Source organism: Patagioenas fasciata, chromosome 1 (genome assembly GCF_037038585.1).
Source record: "Patagioenas fasciata isolate bPatFas1 chromosome 1, bPatFas1.hap1, whole genome shotgun sequence".
NCBI lineage: Eukaryota > Metazoa > Chordata > Aves > Columbiformes > Columbidae > Patagioenas > Patagioenas fasciata.
This window is the reverse complement of record NC_092520.1, coordinates 137,102,494-137,120,431: the sequence shown is the minus strand read 5'-3', so window position 1 is coordinate 137,120,431 and position 17,938 is coordinate 137,102,494. Positions and strand designations below refer to the sequence as shown.

Here is a 17,938-nt window from a genome sequence, read left to right as displayed (position 1 = left end):
TGCAAAGTACAATTGACTTAGGCAGAGCAACACAGTAAAGCACACATTCTGCTTCTAGGAAGTGGGCTGCCTCTGTTAGACCAGACAGGCTTATTTTTCAGGTTGAAACAAAGAGCATTCGTCAGGAGAGATGGTGTAGAACAGTTTCTTCATAAAAATTCAGGCCCAGTTTCATGAGAAACTGCATGAGTTTCCCAGTGTAGATGAGCAAGATATGTAGTTTGGCCTAAGCAGTGGAAAACAGAAGTCTGATGCTGGTACAAGATACAGTATTGTGATAAAAAGCATTCCTCAGTTTACTTTTTACAGTAGTATAACTAAAATTATTCTAATACATTTAAGAGAGCAACAGAAATATGTCTTACTCTATATGCTATCACTTTATCAAAGCTATGGCTAGAAACAGTGCCACATATAAGCAACAGGCAGTAATTCTCTAATCCTGCAGAAGGTGAATAAAAATTAGCTTAACCAACCATGGAAAATCAGTTTAACCAGCCATGTGCATTTGGAATGTGAAAAGCCCTGGGATCAGTTCTACCAGCACTGATCCATCTACAGCCTCTGTGTGAAGCTGAAAGGCTGCTTTGCGTGAGGAGCAGCTGTTTGCCACAGGAGAGCAAAATGTCTTACACAACAAGGATCTGGTTTGTTCTTTCAAGGAGTGGGATACCTTCTTATGAGCCTCTTTGTCGGCTGGTTACTTCACTGAGTAAGCTCTGAATCCCTGATTTTACATGAGAGTTATTTGTTACTATAGATAAAGTCATACTTCAGGGAGAGATGTCACTCAGTATGAAGTTACCCCCCCAGAGCTTTGAGATCCTGTTCAAAACAGCACAAACTTATTCTGGAAATCATATTCTGTGTTCCTCATAATTTGACTGTGGTTCATAATTGATTTTCCTGCCTGCATGATCCTAGCATCTCTATTAGCAACAAATGATGCCACATTCTTAGGTTAACACTGGTTTTCCCATAAGATATTCTGATAGTTTGACATTCAGGAAGAGTATATAATTCATTAAAGCAGTAGTACCAGCATAGTAGCATGGTTGAAGATTTTCAAAGCACAATATGTTTGGTTGAAACTTGAGTTTTCATAAGATTTTTGTAGGTATTTCCTCCTAAAAACATAAATTCTAATGATTTTATAAAATCATCTCCCTCTTTGTCTCTTTTCTGAACAAGTTTGACTGAAAACTAAAGAATTGTAATTTTCCTGTTTTTTTGACAAGTTGAACTTTTACTACAGAGAAGTCATATTTTTCCAGCCAGGTATAATAAACAGTGATGTGTGTATCAAGCATGGTTCACTGCACATCGAGGTGAGGGTCTATAGGCCTTTGGAAATCTAAGACTTAAAATATACCAAGTTACATTAAAAGAAACAGACAGCAGTATCCAATTCCAATGTTAAATTGCACAAATGAATCTTGATTAGTACTTACTATCCCATGAAGAAATGAGGCATTGCAGTTAAAATACTTCCCACAGCCATAATAAAGCATCCAACAGCTATTATTCTAGGCCTGTGAAATTTAGCTCCAAAGTAACTTATAAATGCAATCACCAGCAAGTTACCTAGAAGGTAATGAACCAAAATTAGTGCCAGGTGTTGTGCCTTGTATTTCTTTGAACAGTTTTCTGCATGCTACTGAGTATCAATTACCTATCTCAAAGCTTCCGTCAACGAAACCAACAGTAGATGATGTCAGGCCAAACCTTCGTTCAATCTGAGTGATGGAACTTTTCATAATAGTACCAGACAATGTTTTACTCAAGTAGCTGAATGACAAAGCAGCTAGAAATGTCTGGGGAGAGATTAAGACAGAAAATGAGAGATAGAGGCAGGGAAACTTGTCATTATGGTATACGCTTGTTACTCAAATTGTAGTGGCAAGGTTGTGTGTGAATCTTCATGTACCTTAATGCTACAGAGTACCAGGGTGGTCTCTCAACACTGTTTGCTTCTGCTCTGGCTTTTCCTGCAGGAGAGGGCTGGTGCTGAGTTCTGCATTGAGAACGGCTGCTTGCTTTAGGGTTCAGGTTTGCAACAGCCATCTTAATGACCAGAAAGCCTGATCTTCCCTGTGTTTGTGGCCAGAGGTTTTCCAAAACAGAAATCCTATGGAGCAAGGATCTTCAATTTGGCAAGCAACTTACTGGGGACCACTTACCTTACTGACATCCTGATGCTGAATTTATCAAAAAGCTGAGGCCTGGTGTTGGATAGCCAGAATGGTGGGATTTCTAGATGTTGCAGAAATGTAAATTTGCCAGAGGTAAAATACATAATCAAGGAAGATCTACTGGTACTAGTCCAACCTAAAATTAATCTTAGCCCAATTATCTTCTGCTTGGGCCACGTCACTTATTTTAGGCCAATTTGTAACTGGTTCTAACTCAAACATATAGATAGCAATGGCGTCAAAATAAAAGCTTTACACAAGTTTTTATGATACCCCAGTATGTGGAAGGTGGTACAGACTAATCAAGTTCATCTCTGTCTCAGATGGTATATTTTGAAATGTGTGGGTCATCACTATGTTGGTTGTATATCATATACTTAATAAGGGAAAGCTTTATATTCTTTATAATTTTATAGTTGCTTCCATCAACAAAAGTTACGGCTTTTGCAAATTAAGATATATTTCATAAAAAGTTAAACTTTGTTTAAATATTATCCAACTATTTCAACAGAGTTTAAAAAACAAATAGACTTAATTCTCCCTGGGTAAAAGTTCCAATACAGCACCATATTGGGTAAATAAACAAAGGTAAATACAGATTTAGACTTTGCAATACTGTCTGTTGTAAGGAATTAAGCCAATCCTGGAAGCAAAAGCTTGAAAATAAGTAAATTTATTATCTTTTTGTCTAAGAATGAAGATAAAAATCTCACAAGTGTGGGTTTTGTCCTGACATGTTTTGTATTTCCTGATCTCAATTGGCAAAAAGTCTATGAGAACCACCTTTCTTGACTTATGCTAACAGTGCTCAAAGGGTTTTTGGCTGAAATCACAAACAGATGATAAGCATGAAAACACAAATAAAAATGACTTGGGTATTTGGGGTTTGAAAAAGCAATCCCCAGGTAAACCACAGAACATTTAATAGGAAGGTAAGAGAGAATAACAGTTTGTGTTTTGCTACCTCCAAGGTATGGTATCCATTAAACTCTGATTGCCATAAAGTAAGACATAGATCCACAGTCGTGGAGTATTGCCCACATACATGATGCAGAGTTAGTCCTGTGAGTCCCCCAGAGAGATGAAATTCTATTTTTGTGGGTGTATATAGGTGGCAAATACGAGTCATATAAAATAAAAAATGTAACAGGCTTGCAATTACCTATTTTTTGCCATTAATCTTTCATTTTACAGATCTTTGATAGAGAGAAATGTGTTCCTGATTGCAACTCCACTGAGCCTATGAAATTTAACCAGAGATGAAGTTGGCTGAAGAAATAGTCAAAACATAAACCCAAGGATGTCCCTGTCAAAAGAAATCTTGCCCTTGTAGTATTTGCAGCTCAGACAGAAGCAATAAATACTAAGACTTCAACATGAGGGCAAAATTCTCATTAGTTTACTTGCTTTGTTCCGCCAGTTCTTCTTGTGTGTTCCTGAAAGCTTGGATGTATGTGGGAATCAGTGGACTGTTCCACCTACAGCCCTGGATTAGATAAAAGCTTTAGAACACCATTTACCTCACCTTATTTTGGCCCTACCAGAATGGGTGATGACAGCAGCCTGCAGACAACATTGTATTATAACCACCTATTTTGGGATGCTTCAAATCTTCCACTGGAGTTTGCTACCTCTCTCCAATGATCAAAAGAGAGGATTTACCTGTGAGTAACTTGAGAGTAAATATGTTAAATCAGGAATTTTTGGTTTCTTTATGACAAAGACAAGATCCAGTCCTTCCCTGTACCTCCAGTGTGTATTCTATTCCAGAAAATATAGAGGGAACATGAATAAAGTAATCCAACATGTCACATCTTGAACAACATTTCTTAACATATGACAACAGCAATTTGTGGTGATATTGATAAGGCACCAAACCTTCAAGCCAGTGCAACAGGTAGTCTTCTTTTTGACTGGTAGATTCTTTTTTGCTTCATCATCCAAAATCTGGGCAGGTTCTGCTTCCTGATTGGAGTCCTCAATATTGCTGGATTCAGTTTCCACCGTCATGGCTGATTTCTTCACTGAGCGATCTGAAACCAAGAGAAAACAATAGTAAATACAAAAGCAAGTGTTCCAAAATAGAGTTTCTGATGAAAAGTAGTTACAGGAAAATGCTGAAACAAATATTTTCATTGGAAAGGATTTGGCTCAATGACTTGGGTGTTTCAAAGTGTGTATTTGTTTAAATTCTGAGGTATATTGTTTTGACATATTTATTTTCAAGTGAAGTGATCTTCACTCTCCCTGCTGCTTTCCATTTGTCTCCACTCCCTTTTTTCAGTCTAGAATGACTTTTAATGCTAAAAAGATAATTTCCACCAAAAAAGTAAGAGACAAAGTCTCTGTCTAAAAGTAAACTACAAGGGTCAACAAAGCACCAGTGCTGAATCACAGTGAGTTCTAGTGAAGCTCTGAATTTGTAGGCCACGTGGCTTAGAACCCAATCACTATTTTTGTAAGATCTCTGTAGTAACACTGAGCCACCCATTCAACTTACTCCTTCACATTGGCTTGTTTAAATCAATTCTTAATGACAAAATAATTTATCATTTTAGCTACTTGACCTCCTATAAGGAGGTTGTGTGTTTTTTCTTCTCGCAGTAGTATACAGGGTATCCCAAATCCATTTCTGTTTGCAGAGTGCTGTCTATATCCCCTGAAGCATGAAATCATCTGCAACTCAGCAGTTCAGCAGAGCCACTCCAGTTCCTCTGGGAAGAGAACAACTTGTAGCCACAGAGGAAAAATCTTTCCCTCTCTTTAATGCAATGTATTTTTTATTGTTGAAAGCCCTGTTTCATAATTAAGTTGAATTTGGTTTTATTGCAATGAATAATACAATACTTCATTTCTTCTTTTCTCAATATTTAAACTCTATTTCTGAGACATAAGTAAGCAATTAAAGACAATACTTCAGTAAATAGCTGTAAGGGAAGTCTATGTATCTATTTTCAAAGTTTATTTAAAGAGCGAAAACACTTGCCCGTTTGTGCAACTCCAAATACAAACACAACAGATTTCTGAAGGAAGATCCAGATATCCATGCAGAGCCCCTTGGAAAAAATGGGTTACTTGAAACAAACCCTTTTCAGATCTGTAGATCTTGACATACAAAAGAGATGGAAGTGTTGAAACTAATGACTGCAAATCAGAGCTCAGAAATCGCAGCCCACAGGAACAGATTTATTTCACCTTTCATAGTAGCCTCCTCAATTGAGAAAAGGGCGAAGAAGTGGTGGGGGGAGGGGGAAATCATACAAAGAGAGCTTTTCCATGCTTGAATGGAGCTGAAAAAAGTTCGATGAACTTTTCCAAAGCTGGAAGAAGTCCATCCACAATTGCAAATTGCTCTGCTACAGGCCTAATGGCAGAGTGACACTTGTCAGAGCATTTAAAGCGTAGGCCTTGCTCCAGTGCATGATGGTTAAGAACATTTTTCTTCACTTAGATTGAAGAGCAGTAGTACCTAAGAGTGCTTAAGACAAAAACATAAACAGAGATTTAAACAATTTAAGACTTTCTTAGGCTTATATTCTGGATGAAAAATAGCTTTTCCTTTCCCTTGGTTCCTCAGACAGATAGGAACAAGAAGCAGAGGAAGGTATTTCCTCAAGTCTGCACAAATACCAACAGATGCTTGTGAAATGAGATTTTTAGTGCTCAGGAAAAGTTAGTACACAAATACTTTTCAGCATCTGGTTCTCTGAAATTTATCCGTCCCTGTGTAATCTGAAAATATCAGTTTCTCTCTGTTAATATGATACAGAAAGGACTGCAATAAGATTCTGGTTGGCACGTAATTGCAGTCCAAAGGCCTAAAGAAGTGGCTTTTTTTTGGAAGGTATAACGTGACTTAGATTCTTAATATATGGAGAGAAGGAGTGAAGGGAGAGAAACATGAAGATAGAAATGAGAGTCAGAGAAAAAAGGAGTTAGGTATCCATACATGTAACTGAAGAAGTTCAGATATTAGCAGGCTATCCCAGTAAATGTTTCAGAGAAAGACTGTGAGGGAGTAAGAGGGGAGGACAGTCAGATTGAAAGTGCGAGCAGGGAGTATCAAAGAGCAGGCTAAGCAGTTAGAAGCAAATAGTGAAAAAGGCATCCAGAGAGAGAGGTTAGGGTATCAGGCAAGTAAAAGAATTGGAAAAAAGTAAAAAAAAAAAAAGAGAGAAGAAAAATTAGGTAAAATTCATCTGCTGTGGAGTAAAAGCTACTTAATGTGCACAGAAAAGTGTGAAGGCAGCTAGAAGGTGGCAGAAGCAGCTAGAAGGTGGTAGGTAGCTGGCTCAACACTGCCAGTAAGGAACTTCTGCAATCCAGGGGAAGGACTCTCAGGCAAGAATGGAGATGACCAGCTCCTGTGAGTGGTGAATGATACGTCTTATCGTCGCTTTGCAAAGGTGCTACTGAAGATGGTGGTATTTTTGCTGGAGAAGGGCAGGATGGGCAGCAGGATGCGAAAAGATGATACAACCTGTGCTGGAGAAATGTTAGAGTGAGCTATGTTCAAGGGTCAACAGTTGGAGCTGCTGGCAGCATGTTCTCGCATCCTCAGTTGACCCTGACCTACATGCAACTCTACTGAAGACTGAAGAGATCAGGGCTGTGGAAATGTCAGACCACAGGAAGATTAGAAAAAAAGATACAAGGATGATCCATAATTGATTTCAACATACATTAGTTGTTGAGCCTGATGGTTTCAAGTATTGATAATGTTGCTGTTTTAGGTTTATTTCATTGATGTTTTTTTTCCATGTTTAGTAAACCAAGGATCTGGTTACAAACAAAGCGAAAGTATGAAACTTTTGGCACCAAATATGATCATTCTGTTATATGGCTTCCCTAAAACCATTATGTTTTGTCTGCACAAACCATTCTGCTGTAGCAATGACCTGAGATAGTTGCATTAGCAGGACGATGAGGTCAGTCAAATAACATATCGGCATTGTTTAGGTAGTCACTCAACCTAAACAAAAATCACCCTGACATCCTTCCTGAGGGATGAAAACAATCCTCTTCCCAAAAGCAACTATAAGGAAAATTTAAAAAAAAGAAAAAGAAATCTCCTAATGCCATATTGTGAGAAAGGTAGCAAATGCTCTCCCAGTTCACTTTCGCATCATACCCCAGGAACATCTGACAAACAGCTAGTTACACTTGTTTGGCCTTGTGCTCGGTACAGTCCCTCCTGAGAAACACTTTGAGTGGGGGAAGATCAAGGGTTGTAACTAATAATCAGTGTGGATCATCTGTGTTGGTGGGAGCTAAAAGCTTTCATAGCATCATGGAAAGACTGTGGCACCTTGCGAGTCTGTTTCAGAGTACAGCAGCCAGCCTTTGGAAAGACAGCCACAGACTTCTTCAGTGCTTCAGGGTGTATGACGTTGTAGGAGCCATGGCCTAACTCTGTGCTTGTTAGGTAGGTCTGTTCCTTAATCAACACTAAAAATATTCAAGCTTGGTTTTCTACACCCAAATTGTATGCAAATTATAATGAATAAGAGCATAAATTTAAATACCTTAGCATGAATAACCAGTAATTAGTTTACAAAGGTCAAGACAACGGTTTGCTACACGTCTTGTAGATTCTTATGAAAGAAAAATACAATGATGTTTGAGGAATTTTCAGAATCCAACCCAGACACTGTAAGTCCTTGCGCTGTTTCTCACCACAGTTGTACACTCAGGGGCTCTACCACCATGCAATAGACTAACATATTGCAAATCAAGAGCCAGATTTCATGTAGTAGTTCATGGAACCATACTGATTTACACTAATTGCAGTGCTAATACAACTGTCTTATAGACTTTTAAATAGATATAGAGTTTTAAATAAGACTTTCAAAGTTAACTTAATACAAAAAAAGAATATCACACTGGTGTGCAGGTCTAAATGCTGCTTGCATTGCTCATGGCATATGATGCTTACTGTCCAGAGATGCACATACAAAAATATGATGCCGTCATTAAAACCATTGACACAACAGGCAGGTTATTGGTGTTTTAGTCACAGGAAACACAACTAGTACTACACAGGTAATGTTCATTAGCTGCAAACACTAAATGGCACCATTTTAAGGTTAAGACAAACAAAAATAATATTAAAGAGGTTCCTACCTAGGTTCTGTATCCACAACTACCACACAGATGCTCCAAATTCACAGAATTCTCTCCTTAAGCAAGTCTGTGCTGGTACTTGGTAGAAGAATCATTAACTTCCAACACAAACTATGGTTTAGGCAGTTTTAATCTTGTCTCCTCCCAGTTCTGCCCTCTGTTAAAGGTCCCAAAATACATGTTTATCCACAGTGGTCAAAAATTAATCAGGTAGAAAACGTGCAAGTGTGTTCCTTCTGTATACTCTTGTGAAACACATTTTTTTCCCTGACCTTGTCAAGATTATAGTAGTTCACACCTTCCTGCCATTTATTTTCATAGTCTTTTCATCTAGGACCTGCTAGAAGTGGACAAGGACTTTCAGGAAGAGAAAATAAAATGTCTTAGCCATATTGAACAACCTGGATGTTCAAGAAACATGCATGCTTAGAAGGCTGTTCAGATTTTAGGTCAGTGCTATTAACAGCACAGGCAAACCCAGTGTGAAAGTATATTGGGGCTCTGTGTACTTTGGAGCTGCCCTTTACCTACTCACAGCTCTAGTTCATGGAAAACTGAGCTGGTTTTGTGAGAAGCATTTTATTTGAATTTGCTCTTTTTGTGGATTATGCCTGATTCCTGAGAGTGATTGTAGTTAAAAGAGAAGTAATTCTTAAAGTTTGTGAACTCTGACTACTGTCTGCCTCGATATTACACCAAAATGTGCCATTCCTTGTTGATGCACGCTTCCCCGCCAACACTGTCACCACACCCACACTTTTACCGTCCGTGAAAAATTACAACCTACTTAATAATCCTGACCTTCGGATAACCTTAGTTAAAGTTTGCCTTCAATACTGTTATCAGTGATACCTTGCACTGTTTATGGCTTTTCTGACTCTCAGAGAGTTCCCTTCAGCTTCCTGTAACAAGAGACATCATCATAATCAAGAAAACAGTAGTCACTCCAAAGCTGTATGTGAATGCAATTAAGCTGCAAGTATTAGTAAAATTACAAAATAAGAATGCAGGAGGAATCCAGATCACAAATCCAGTCTGAACCTTTTGTAAAAAAGACCAAGCCCTGCCTTGAAGAAAAATAAGAATTGCATTGTCTTCCACTCTCTCCATTTCTAAGGCTACTGCAAAAGATTGGTCTTCCGATACACAGGAACCTTATTTTGATTTCCAGTCATGATCAAATTATATTCTGGTTTTGAATGGACAGGGTCCTTTAGCTTTAAAACCTCTTCCTCTCAATCTGATACTTAGGACTCAACCTTGGTCATAAATGAAGAAAGCTAATAATACTTAATAATTTCTTGAAAAATAGGATCTCTCGATTCTGGAGCACATCCTCAGAACCCTTGGCTACAGTGCTTTCTATATGGATCCATATTTCATCAATGAACTGGCTAAAAATGTATACAATATTCCAGGTGCAATCTCACCAGTGCCATGTCTTGAAATATTAACTATTCCTTATCTCTAGCCTTGTTTGATATATTCTAAGCTTACATATAGCATTTTCAGAAGTTAAAGGGTGGTTCCTCATTATCTACAATTAACAGGTATGCTGAGGGTCTTCTCAAAATTTTTTGATCATCAACCATGCAACTTCTATTTAACATTGTATTCCACTCCTATTTCAGCATTCTCAAGCTCCTTCTCTCTTTTTTTTTCCTCTATGATATCCAGAGTGTCCTCTGTTTAACTCTTCCATCCAACTTTGTGCCCTTGCTGCTATTTCAAAAAGCTGAAACTGGAATGTCATGCATAATATATTTATACATCTAATAACAGCGATGAAAACTAAAGAGACAAACTGGTGCTTAGCTGAGAAACCTAAACTAGATGAGTCTTAACTCTTGGCTTCATCAAAGTTTGGGCTGCCTTCTGAAAGAAAGTAATCTTAGAGAAAAGCTTAGAGAAAGTCTTATGTTCACAGTATAATTCAGAATAGAGATGGAAACTGAAGCTCATCCTCTGCACGAAAACCAGGACTAACTAAAAAGTTTGTTGGTCTTGCTCAGGTCTGATCAAGTTGAGTTTTGGATGGAAATCTGCAAGGACAGAGGTTCCGCAGCATCCATTGGCACCTGGTCCAGTGTCTGACCACTCTCATAGTAAACAAGTTGTATATGTATATGTAGATGTATGTATAACTGGAATCTCCTTTGCTGCAATTAGTGTCCATTGCCTCTCACGTTTTTGCTGTGCATCACCTGTGCACAGGGGAGGGTCTGAAGAACACAATAATTCACTCAGCTTGATACAGTTTGTCAATATCTGTCTTGTTCTGGAGAGCCTCAAACCAGACACAATGTTCCAAATGCAGCCTGACAAATACCGAACAGAGGGAAATAATCACTTTTCCAAATCTTCTTGTCTTTAATAACTGTAGCCTAATATTCAGTTAGCCTTGTAGGCTCAAAGGTGCACTACCGTCTCATGTTTAACTCACCATCCACCAAGACCCAAAGGTCCTTTTGTGCACAACTGTTTTCTGTCTAGCTGACCACCTTGACATATTCTGTGGATAGATTAATTCTATCCCAGGTGCAGGGCTTTGTATTTTCCTTTACTGGACTTCATGAGTTCCTGTCAGCCTGTTTCTCCATCCTCATCAAGCCTCCTCTGACATTCTGCCTTCCAGCACATGAATCGGTCCTTTCTTCAGTTTGATGTCATATGTGAACTTACTGAGAGCACTTCCAGTCCTATTCTCCAAACAATTAATGAATGTTGTTTATTATCAGCCCCAGTATTGACAGCTGAGGAACACCACTAGCAACTGGCCACCAACTGCTTGGATTTGAACTGCTGATCACAATTTCAGATCTAGTTTTCTACCCACCCTATAGTGGATAAACTACCAGGATAATAAGGGAGTCTGTAACAAAGGTCTTGCTAAAAACCCAATAAACAGCATGTACTGCTCTGCCCTTATCCAACAGACTAGTCATCCAGTCATAGAAGGCAGCTATCTTAGTCAGGCCTTGATTTGCTTTTGATAAATCCATGCTGACTGCTCCCAGTCACCAGTCTGTTGTGTGCCTAATAATGGCTTCAAGGATAACTTGTTCCATAATCTTACATAATGCTCTTTTGGTATTGTATTGGTTCCTTTTATTTGTAACTTATTGTGCAGAATATTTTTAGTTTTTCATGTCTAAGTGATAATGAACATGGTTAAGGGGGGTTTCATTCATTGTTGCAGACAAAAACTATGGTGTTACATGATGATTTCTTCCATCAGACTAAGGTACGAATTAACCAAACCAAACCAAACCAAACCAAACCAAACCAAACCAAACCAAACCAAACCAAACATCTCTGCTCCCTAGAACTTCTCTAAAAGAGTCAAGCATATCTTTGCAGTCAGATGATCATGTATGTAGCATTAACTACATGCAAGAGGTCGAAACTCATGGTCCTACAACAGACGTGGGCCTTTTCTTCTGAGAGGTGGTGATACTTCATCTTCTGCTGTGGCATAAAGCATCAACCATCCACTTCCAGCAGGTTTCTTATACAATGATTGACATTTTCTAGTCACAAGATAGGCATCTTGGACCTTGTCTACTGCTTTTTATTACAGGATGACATATCGTATTTCTGATAATGCATGTCATTACTGATGTTCCCCCAAGGATGCATACACACAAACACTTCTGTCCTCATCCTTCTTCAAAGGTGTGTCACAAGTTCCGCTATTACGCTCTGACTACGTCAAGATAAGTATTCCCTCTTATTTTACGATGTTTTTCGACAGAGTATTACGTTCCCAAGGTTTCATTTTCAGGTTATCTTCAGATTCATTAGCAGACCTACCCAAGGTCTTTTTTTTTTTTTTTTTCCCCCAGAAAAGGCATGGAGCTAAATGTACTCTGTAATATGGAAGTAGTAGAACCTGTAGAAAAAGTGTCGCTTTCTTTTCTGTATAGTAAAAGTGAAAAGAGTATTCCTTTGGTTTCTTCAATGTAATGTAGGAATACACAGCAGTTTGTCCCCATTTTTTTCCTAGTCCTGTGTATGCCATTAATTTATAACTTTTCAGGAATCAAAATATCTTTTATACTTTGCTTTCTGTATGAATGAGAAGAATTTTTCTATATTCAGATTGCTGTCGTCCACGCTCTCTGTTGAAGCATTCACATTCAAAGTTGTCTTCCTGAACCAAGAATTGTTGATCAAAAGTACCAGAATGGGAAATGGGAAACTACTGAAGTCAAATCAAAGACTATGGTCTCACATGCAAAAAAGACATACCTCATCTTTTTCTTATCCAAGCCTTCCTGTATGACTGTGACTTACACTCATGGGAAAAAAAAAATGGATTACGTTTGTAAAAATCCCCTTGTTAAGAACACTGAGATATCAGTAATTGCTGATTATTCCTGAGACTAAAAACAACCCTTACAAAAGCCACACCAAGATTCACCTTTACCACAGGAGGTGGTTGCAGACTCCTCCAGGCAGAGGGTGGCAGCAGACTCCCACCAGAAGAAATGGCTGCCAAGGCACCAGTTTGCAAGAGTGAGCCAGCAGTAGCAGGGAGCAGTCGACAAGGTAGGGGCCAACTGCAGTAGGCAGCTTTGGTTAGAGCCCTTTTTATTCTTGGATCACTAATCCCCAAATAAAGAAAATCAATGTATTTTCAAATTTAACGCTTAGTTAACAAACTAAATAAAAGGGATGATATACAGTTAAGCAAATATTAAGCTACTACAGGAATCCTGAGAACGTGAAAAAAGTTTACAAGAATGGGAAAGGGTTCTTGATGCTCCTGTTGCAGTGCATCCAATCTCAGATTTTGTCGTAGAGCTAAAAAGAAAGAAAAGCATGCTGACAAGCTGATTTGGTGTCACCATCTCAGCTACTGACTGGGACTTGTTCCTTCCACTGTTCAGTGGAACTTTTGTCTTTCATAGGAACTCATTGATAATTTTGTCACTGCTTTGCATCATGTATCTATCTGGCGAAAAGTAGACCAGGACATGCTATTTTAATGATACCTATTATTTTTTCTATTTAAAATACAACGGGTAATCTTTAATGCTGATTGTACAGCTTCTCTTTGTACGAAGTCTTAATGAACAACTTGGTTTGGATTTGTTATTTTAGGCACAGAATTGAAGGTGTGCAAATCATTGGCATGTGAGAGTATTCAGACCTTTTTAGGAGCTAGTCCAAATGTGTGCTGCATGATAGCATAACAGTGATGAAATTAATAGTTTGGGCGAAATCCTTGAGGCAAAAGCCCCATCATCTTTGCATGGCCTGGAATATTACCTGAGATATAAAGACAGAAAAAAAGTATTATGTTTAAAGTAATTTAATACCTGGCATTATATACAGCACAACTTCACTAAGCTGTTCACCTGTCTTGTTACACTAGAGCAGATCTTCTACAAAACTAGTCAAGCCTTGATTTAAAGACTAAATGTGACAGAAAAACCTGTAACATCTCAAAGGCTGTTCTAGTGAAAAAAAATATCTTATTTTTAATGTAGTTTTGTCCTGTTCTATTTCTGGACACTGGAACATAGTCTACCTCTGTCTGCAGAACTAAACAGACTTCTGGTGACTGCATAGCACTTTCACAGGGTTTTTTTTTCTAAACCAGTCCCCATTTCTCATCATCTTCTTCTAGAAGTGCCAGCATCGCTGGATCAAGGGTAGGGTTCTGGTTATCACAACGTGCAACAACCTTTCAAAGTTACCTTGCTCAACAGCCATGAGACGAAGTTTCCTGATCTGGTCACCATCAAGCTGTGAGAATGTGCTCTACTTGCTCTCCGCTAAATCCTTTCCTTATTTACTCCATTCAATGAACTGTATTAATCTATGATGAGCTGTTGGTTAACCAGCCTCCTGATGATATTAACCACATGTTGCTAAGTAAGGTCATTTTAATGAGCACTCTAAATCAACTTTAAAGGGGCTCATCTTTAAACTGCTTTCATCATTTTCATGACAACTATGGACTTTCTTTCAGATATTGTTTAGTGCTGGATGAAGATGCTTCAGGGTGCAAGAAGAAACAACCAACCTGAACCAGACCTATGATCCTTGTAGCCCAAAGGCTCTTGCTGACAGGGGCTGCTCTACAAGAAGGCACAAGTTGGCAGCTGAGGGCCAACCCAGTGCAGGCCGTGCACTCAAAAGCTGGTCAGAGTCAGTAGAGCTGAGGCAGCAACAGGCACTGGTCCCAGCCTCAGGCCAGTGACCATCAAGCAAAGATAACTTAAGAAGTCAGGCCCTAGGAGCATCCTGAGAATCAACACTATAATTCAGGAAGAATGAGGTAGAGGACTCAGCACACGCAAACCTCAAAAATGGCTCAGATCAAGACTGCATGAGCAAGACTAGAGCTGAAATGGGCCTCTAGGGCCCATGGACAGAGGTGACAGTGGGTTCCAGGGGACACAGTTCGGCCATTGGTGTTCTCAGAAAGCTGAAACACAGTAGCCAAGGAAGTTTACTTGGAGAAACTGAGAGTCAGCAGTACATATGAGATGTCTACTGCTCTCCCAATAGCCAATAATTTTAAAAAAGACAAAGAAGTCTTGAGCAGAACCAGGAGGCAAAGGCAAGCACCTAATGACTCATGCAGCCTTTTCTTTTCTATAACTACCCTGTTTCCATTTGAACATAGGTATACAAAATTTCTCTGTGAGGATTTCCTCAAGTCTCACATCTGTTGTGTGAAAAGCCAGCTTCTTTGCTTTGAACATCTCCTCTACTATCTCCCTTGCTATTGGTCCTCCTTGTAGTCTTATGCATAACCACACTTTCTCATATGCTCTTTCACTCTCCAGGGATTTTTTTTTTGGTTGGCCTGGGACTGTCTGAGATGGTCTTGACACTTCAAAGAGTCTTCAATACATTTTTTTTCTCTTCACGTAGTCACTATTTAAATCTGTGTAAACTTCTATTCCCATAACTCTACTACTTGTGAGATGAGATTAAACATTACCTTTGCTCATTTATGCTGTACTTGCTAGTTTTCAATATTTTTGTTTGCTCTTCTTTCGTTAAACAAGTGTACTCACTTCATATTTCTCATTATTATCAATAATGCTTCTCTATTTACAAGTACTTTTAAAATATTCCTGTGACTTAGCTACTTGCAAATCTGTGTAGTATGCACTTCATAGGTTCTAGAGAGAATAAACTTTTTTATTTCGATATTATGCAGAATTAAGATACATGTTTCAAACTATTAAATTGTGTTGTGTCATCAACAGTCAAACCTGCCAAAGTGGTAATGCCAATGTTTTCTCTCAGATGACAGTAATCATGCTGATATTTGAAAATGCTACAATAATTGTTTCATACGTCAGTCTTACTATCTCAAGCATATCAAGGAGGAAACCTATCATTGTTCAGCCTATGTATTATTTCTGATACATTCACTCCATTTGCTCTCTGTTATTTGGCAATTCCCTCAGATTACAGGATTGTATATGGCAATTTAATAGTGGTACTAGGACTGAGTAGCTGTTCTACTGTCTGTGACCTGAAGATGCTTCATCTTGTACTGACGTGTCTTTCCTCTCAAATGCTGGGAGGCCATGAGCTACAGATCAAATGCATTGTTCCCACAGTCTACTGACCTCATAATTTTGCCTCATTTATTTGTTAGAATTCCTCTGTGTTTCCCTCCTGACACGATTAGAAATGATGTGCCTATAAGTAAGATATATAATGTCATTTGGGAATTGCATTTTTTGCTGGGAGGTAGAAGAGAAAATGTGGCTTATGTCCCCAGGTCTGGTTGCATGTCCCATCATGTGGCATGGCTTGGTAGCCTTGCCTTCTCCTGTATGTGCCAATTAGGGTCCTTGCTACAAGACGAAAACATATGAATACCATTTTTATATGGCGTATAGCCTGTGGGTACTTCTTAACAAGGTTGTGAGTCCCACTCTGGCTTCAAAGGCTGACATCAATGGTGGGTAAAACTCCTCTGCCAATTCTTTTAACATTCTCACCTTTGAAATGAAAGGTATTTGTTTCTTTGCAGTCTCTCAATTGTGGTTTAATATCTCTAATTCTAAAAAGAAAAGAAAAAAAAACCAAACTTGTAGACCTTTGTGAGACATTACCACTTGCACATTTAGTTTAAGATGAAGAATTCTGATAGAAAGAACCTGAAAGGTCCCAAACTCTTAGTACTGAGAGCATATGTTCATCTACTATAACAGATGCAAAATATGCATCTCTAGTCAGACACTCATTCATGCATCCACATTACTACTTGAATTATTGAAATAAAGTATCAGACTTGAAAATATTTTCAAGTGGGAATGGAGTATGTCTGTTTGGTGACTTAAAACATTATCATTGCCAAAGGGTGAGAGGAAAAGAGTGATCATTTTAAAACCATAATGAAGATAAGGCTTATTGAAGCAAATTCTTTTAGAGTATTCCTCTTCCTTTCATGTGTAAAGAAAATGGGATATGGAAGGAAAGCCCATGTTTTAAAAGAATTATTCACTAAGTACAAGCTTAGGTACATAAGCTTAGGTGATAAACCAATAAATTGATTGTTTTCCTGTTTCTTTCTGAATTAGTGTAGGATATGTTTATTTCTCTTGATTTCTTTGTTGGTGCTGTAAGCCAGTGAATTTTCCTGGCCTTCTTGCTACTGAGCCTGTACGGAACTGCCTCCGTGACTGCTTCAGCATTGCTGAGCAGCAGTGTCCCTGAGATAAACTGTTCTGGGACTAATACTCACATTAGGAATCATCCCCATTTATTTGACAGACATACAACATCAGGCACTGAGTGAACTGCAGATATCCCTCCTTTTTTATTCCAGTGTATCCTTAAGTTGGATTGTCCCTTTCTCTCACTGAATGTGGTAGCTCATAGCTATGAAAAGTGCCCTACCAGGGAGGCTATGGAAGGCTTCAAGTATCTCTTACTCTCTGGATACTGATGCAGTTTGGCAGTTTTTGCTGTTTTTATGATGATGCAGTATAAATGAGACCTGAGAGTGAAATGCAAATCTTTGTGATTCATTCTAGATGTAATGCTTCAGTTATATATTCACAAGTCTTCTAATTATTTTAGTTTTGTTTGTTTAGTTCAATGTCCAGTTATATAAGGCAAAGTGAACAGCCACAGCTCTCTAGTACCCCAGTGCTTGCAGGCTCTGACACCCATTTGGAAGGACGAAGAGCTGGGACAGGAGACTATGTCTCCCATATTCCAGGCCACTGTCTAAACATCCACCTGTGTGGCAAATGGTAGGTGGTGCTGATCCTTCCTCTGACAACTGCATTTTCTCAAGTGATGGCTTTAAATCCTTACCTTCTGCAGATATTTGGTGCTTAGGCAATGTCCTCTTCTTGATGTTCCTACTGAAAGGATTAGCTAGTTCTCTAATGGCACAGTGTAAGAATTTATCATTGATAAAGCTAAGTAAATGCCATTCTTATACATCTGTCCCTTCTCATGCATCCCACAGGAGAGGTTCCACATCTGCCTCTGACCTGTGAGCCCAGGTAGGCAGCAGGGTACCTACAGTCACTGCTGAGATGCCAATATTGTGATGAAGTGTGAAGCATATCTTTGATCATGTGCTCTAAAATTCTAGTTGCCTTAAAAGACATCATTTGGAGCGGTATTGT

The 17,938-nt window shown here is 38.7% G+C and overlaps 1 protein-coding gene across 1 annotated transcript in view; it reads right to left on the bottom strand.

Annotated features, from left to right (window-relative positions):
- Window positions 1-17,938, bottom strand: part of LOC136106518 (solute carrier organic anion transporter family member 1B1-like) — a 53,650-nt gene that overhangs the window by 13,734 nt on the left and 21,978 nt on the right. Inside the window, exons 8-11 of the mRNA XM_071802186.1 lie at window positions 14,350-14,404; window positions 4,071-4,225; window positions 1,673-1,814; window positions 1,452-1,584 (exon numbers count right to left, since the gene is read on the bottom strand). Of these exons, the coding sequence (XP_071658287.1) occupies window positions 1,452-1,584; window positions 1,673-1,814; window positions 4,071-4,225; window positions 14,350-14,404 (485 nt within the window). The remainder of the gene's footprint in view (window positions 1-1,451; window positions 1,585-1,672; window positions 1,815-4,070; window positions 4,226-14,349; window positions 14,405-17,938) is intronic.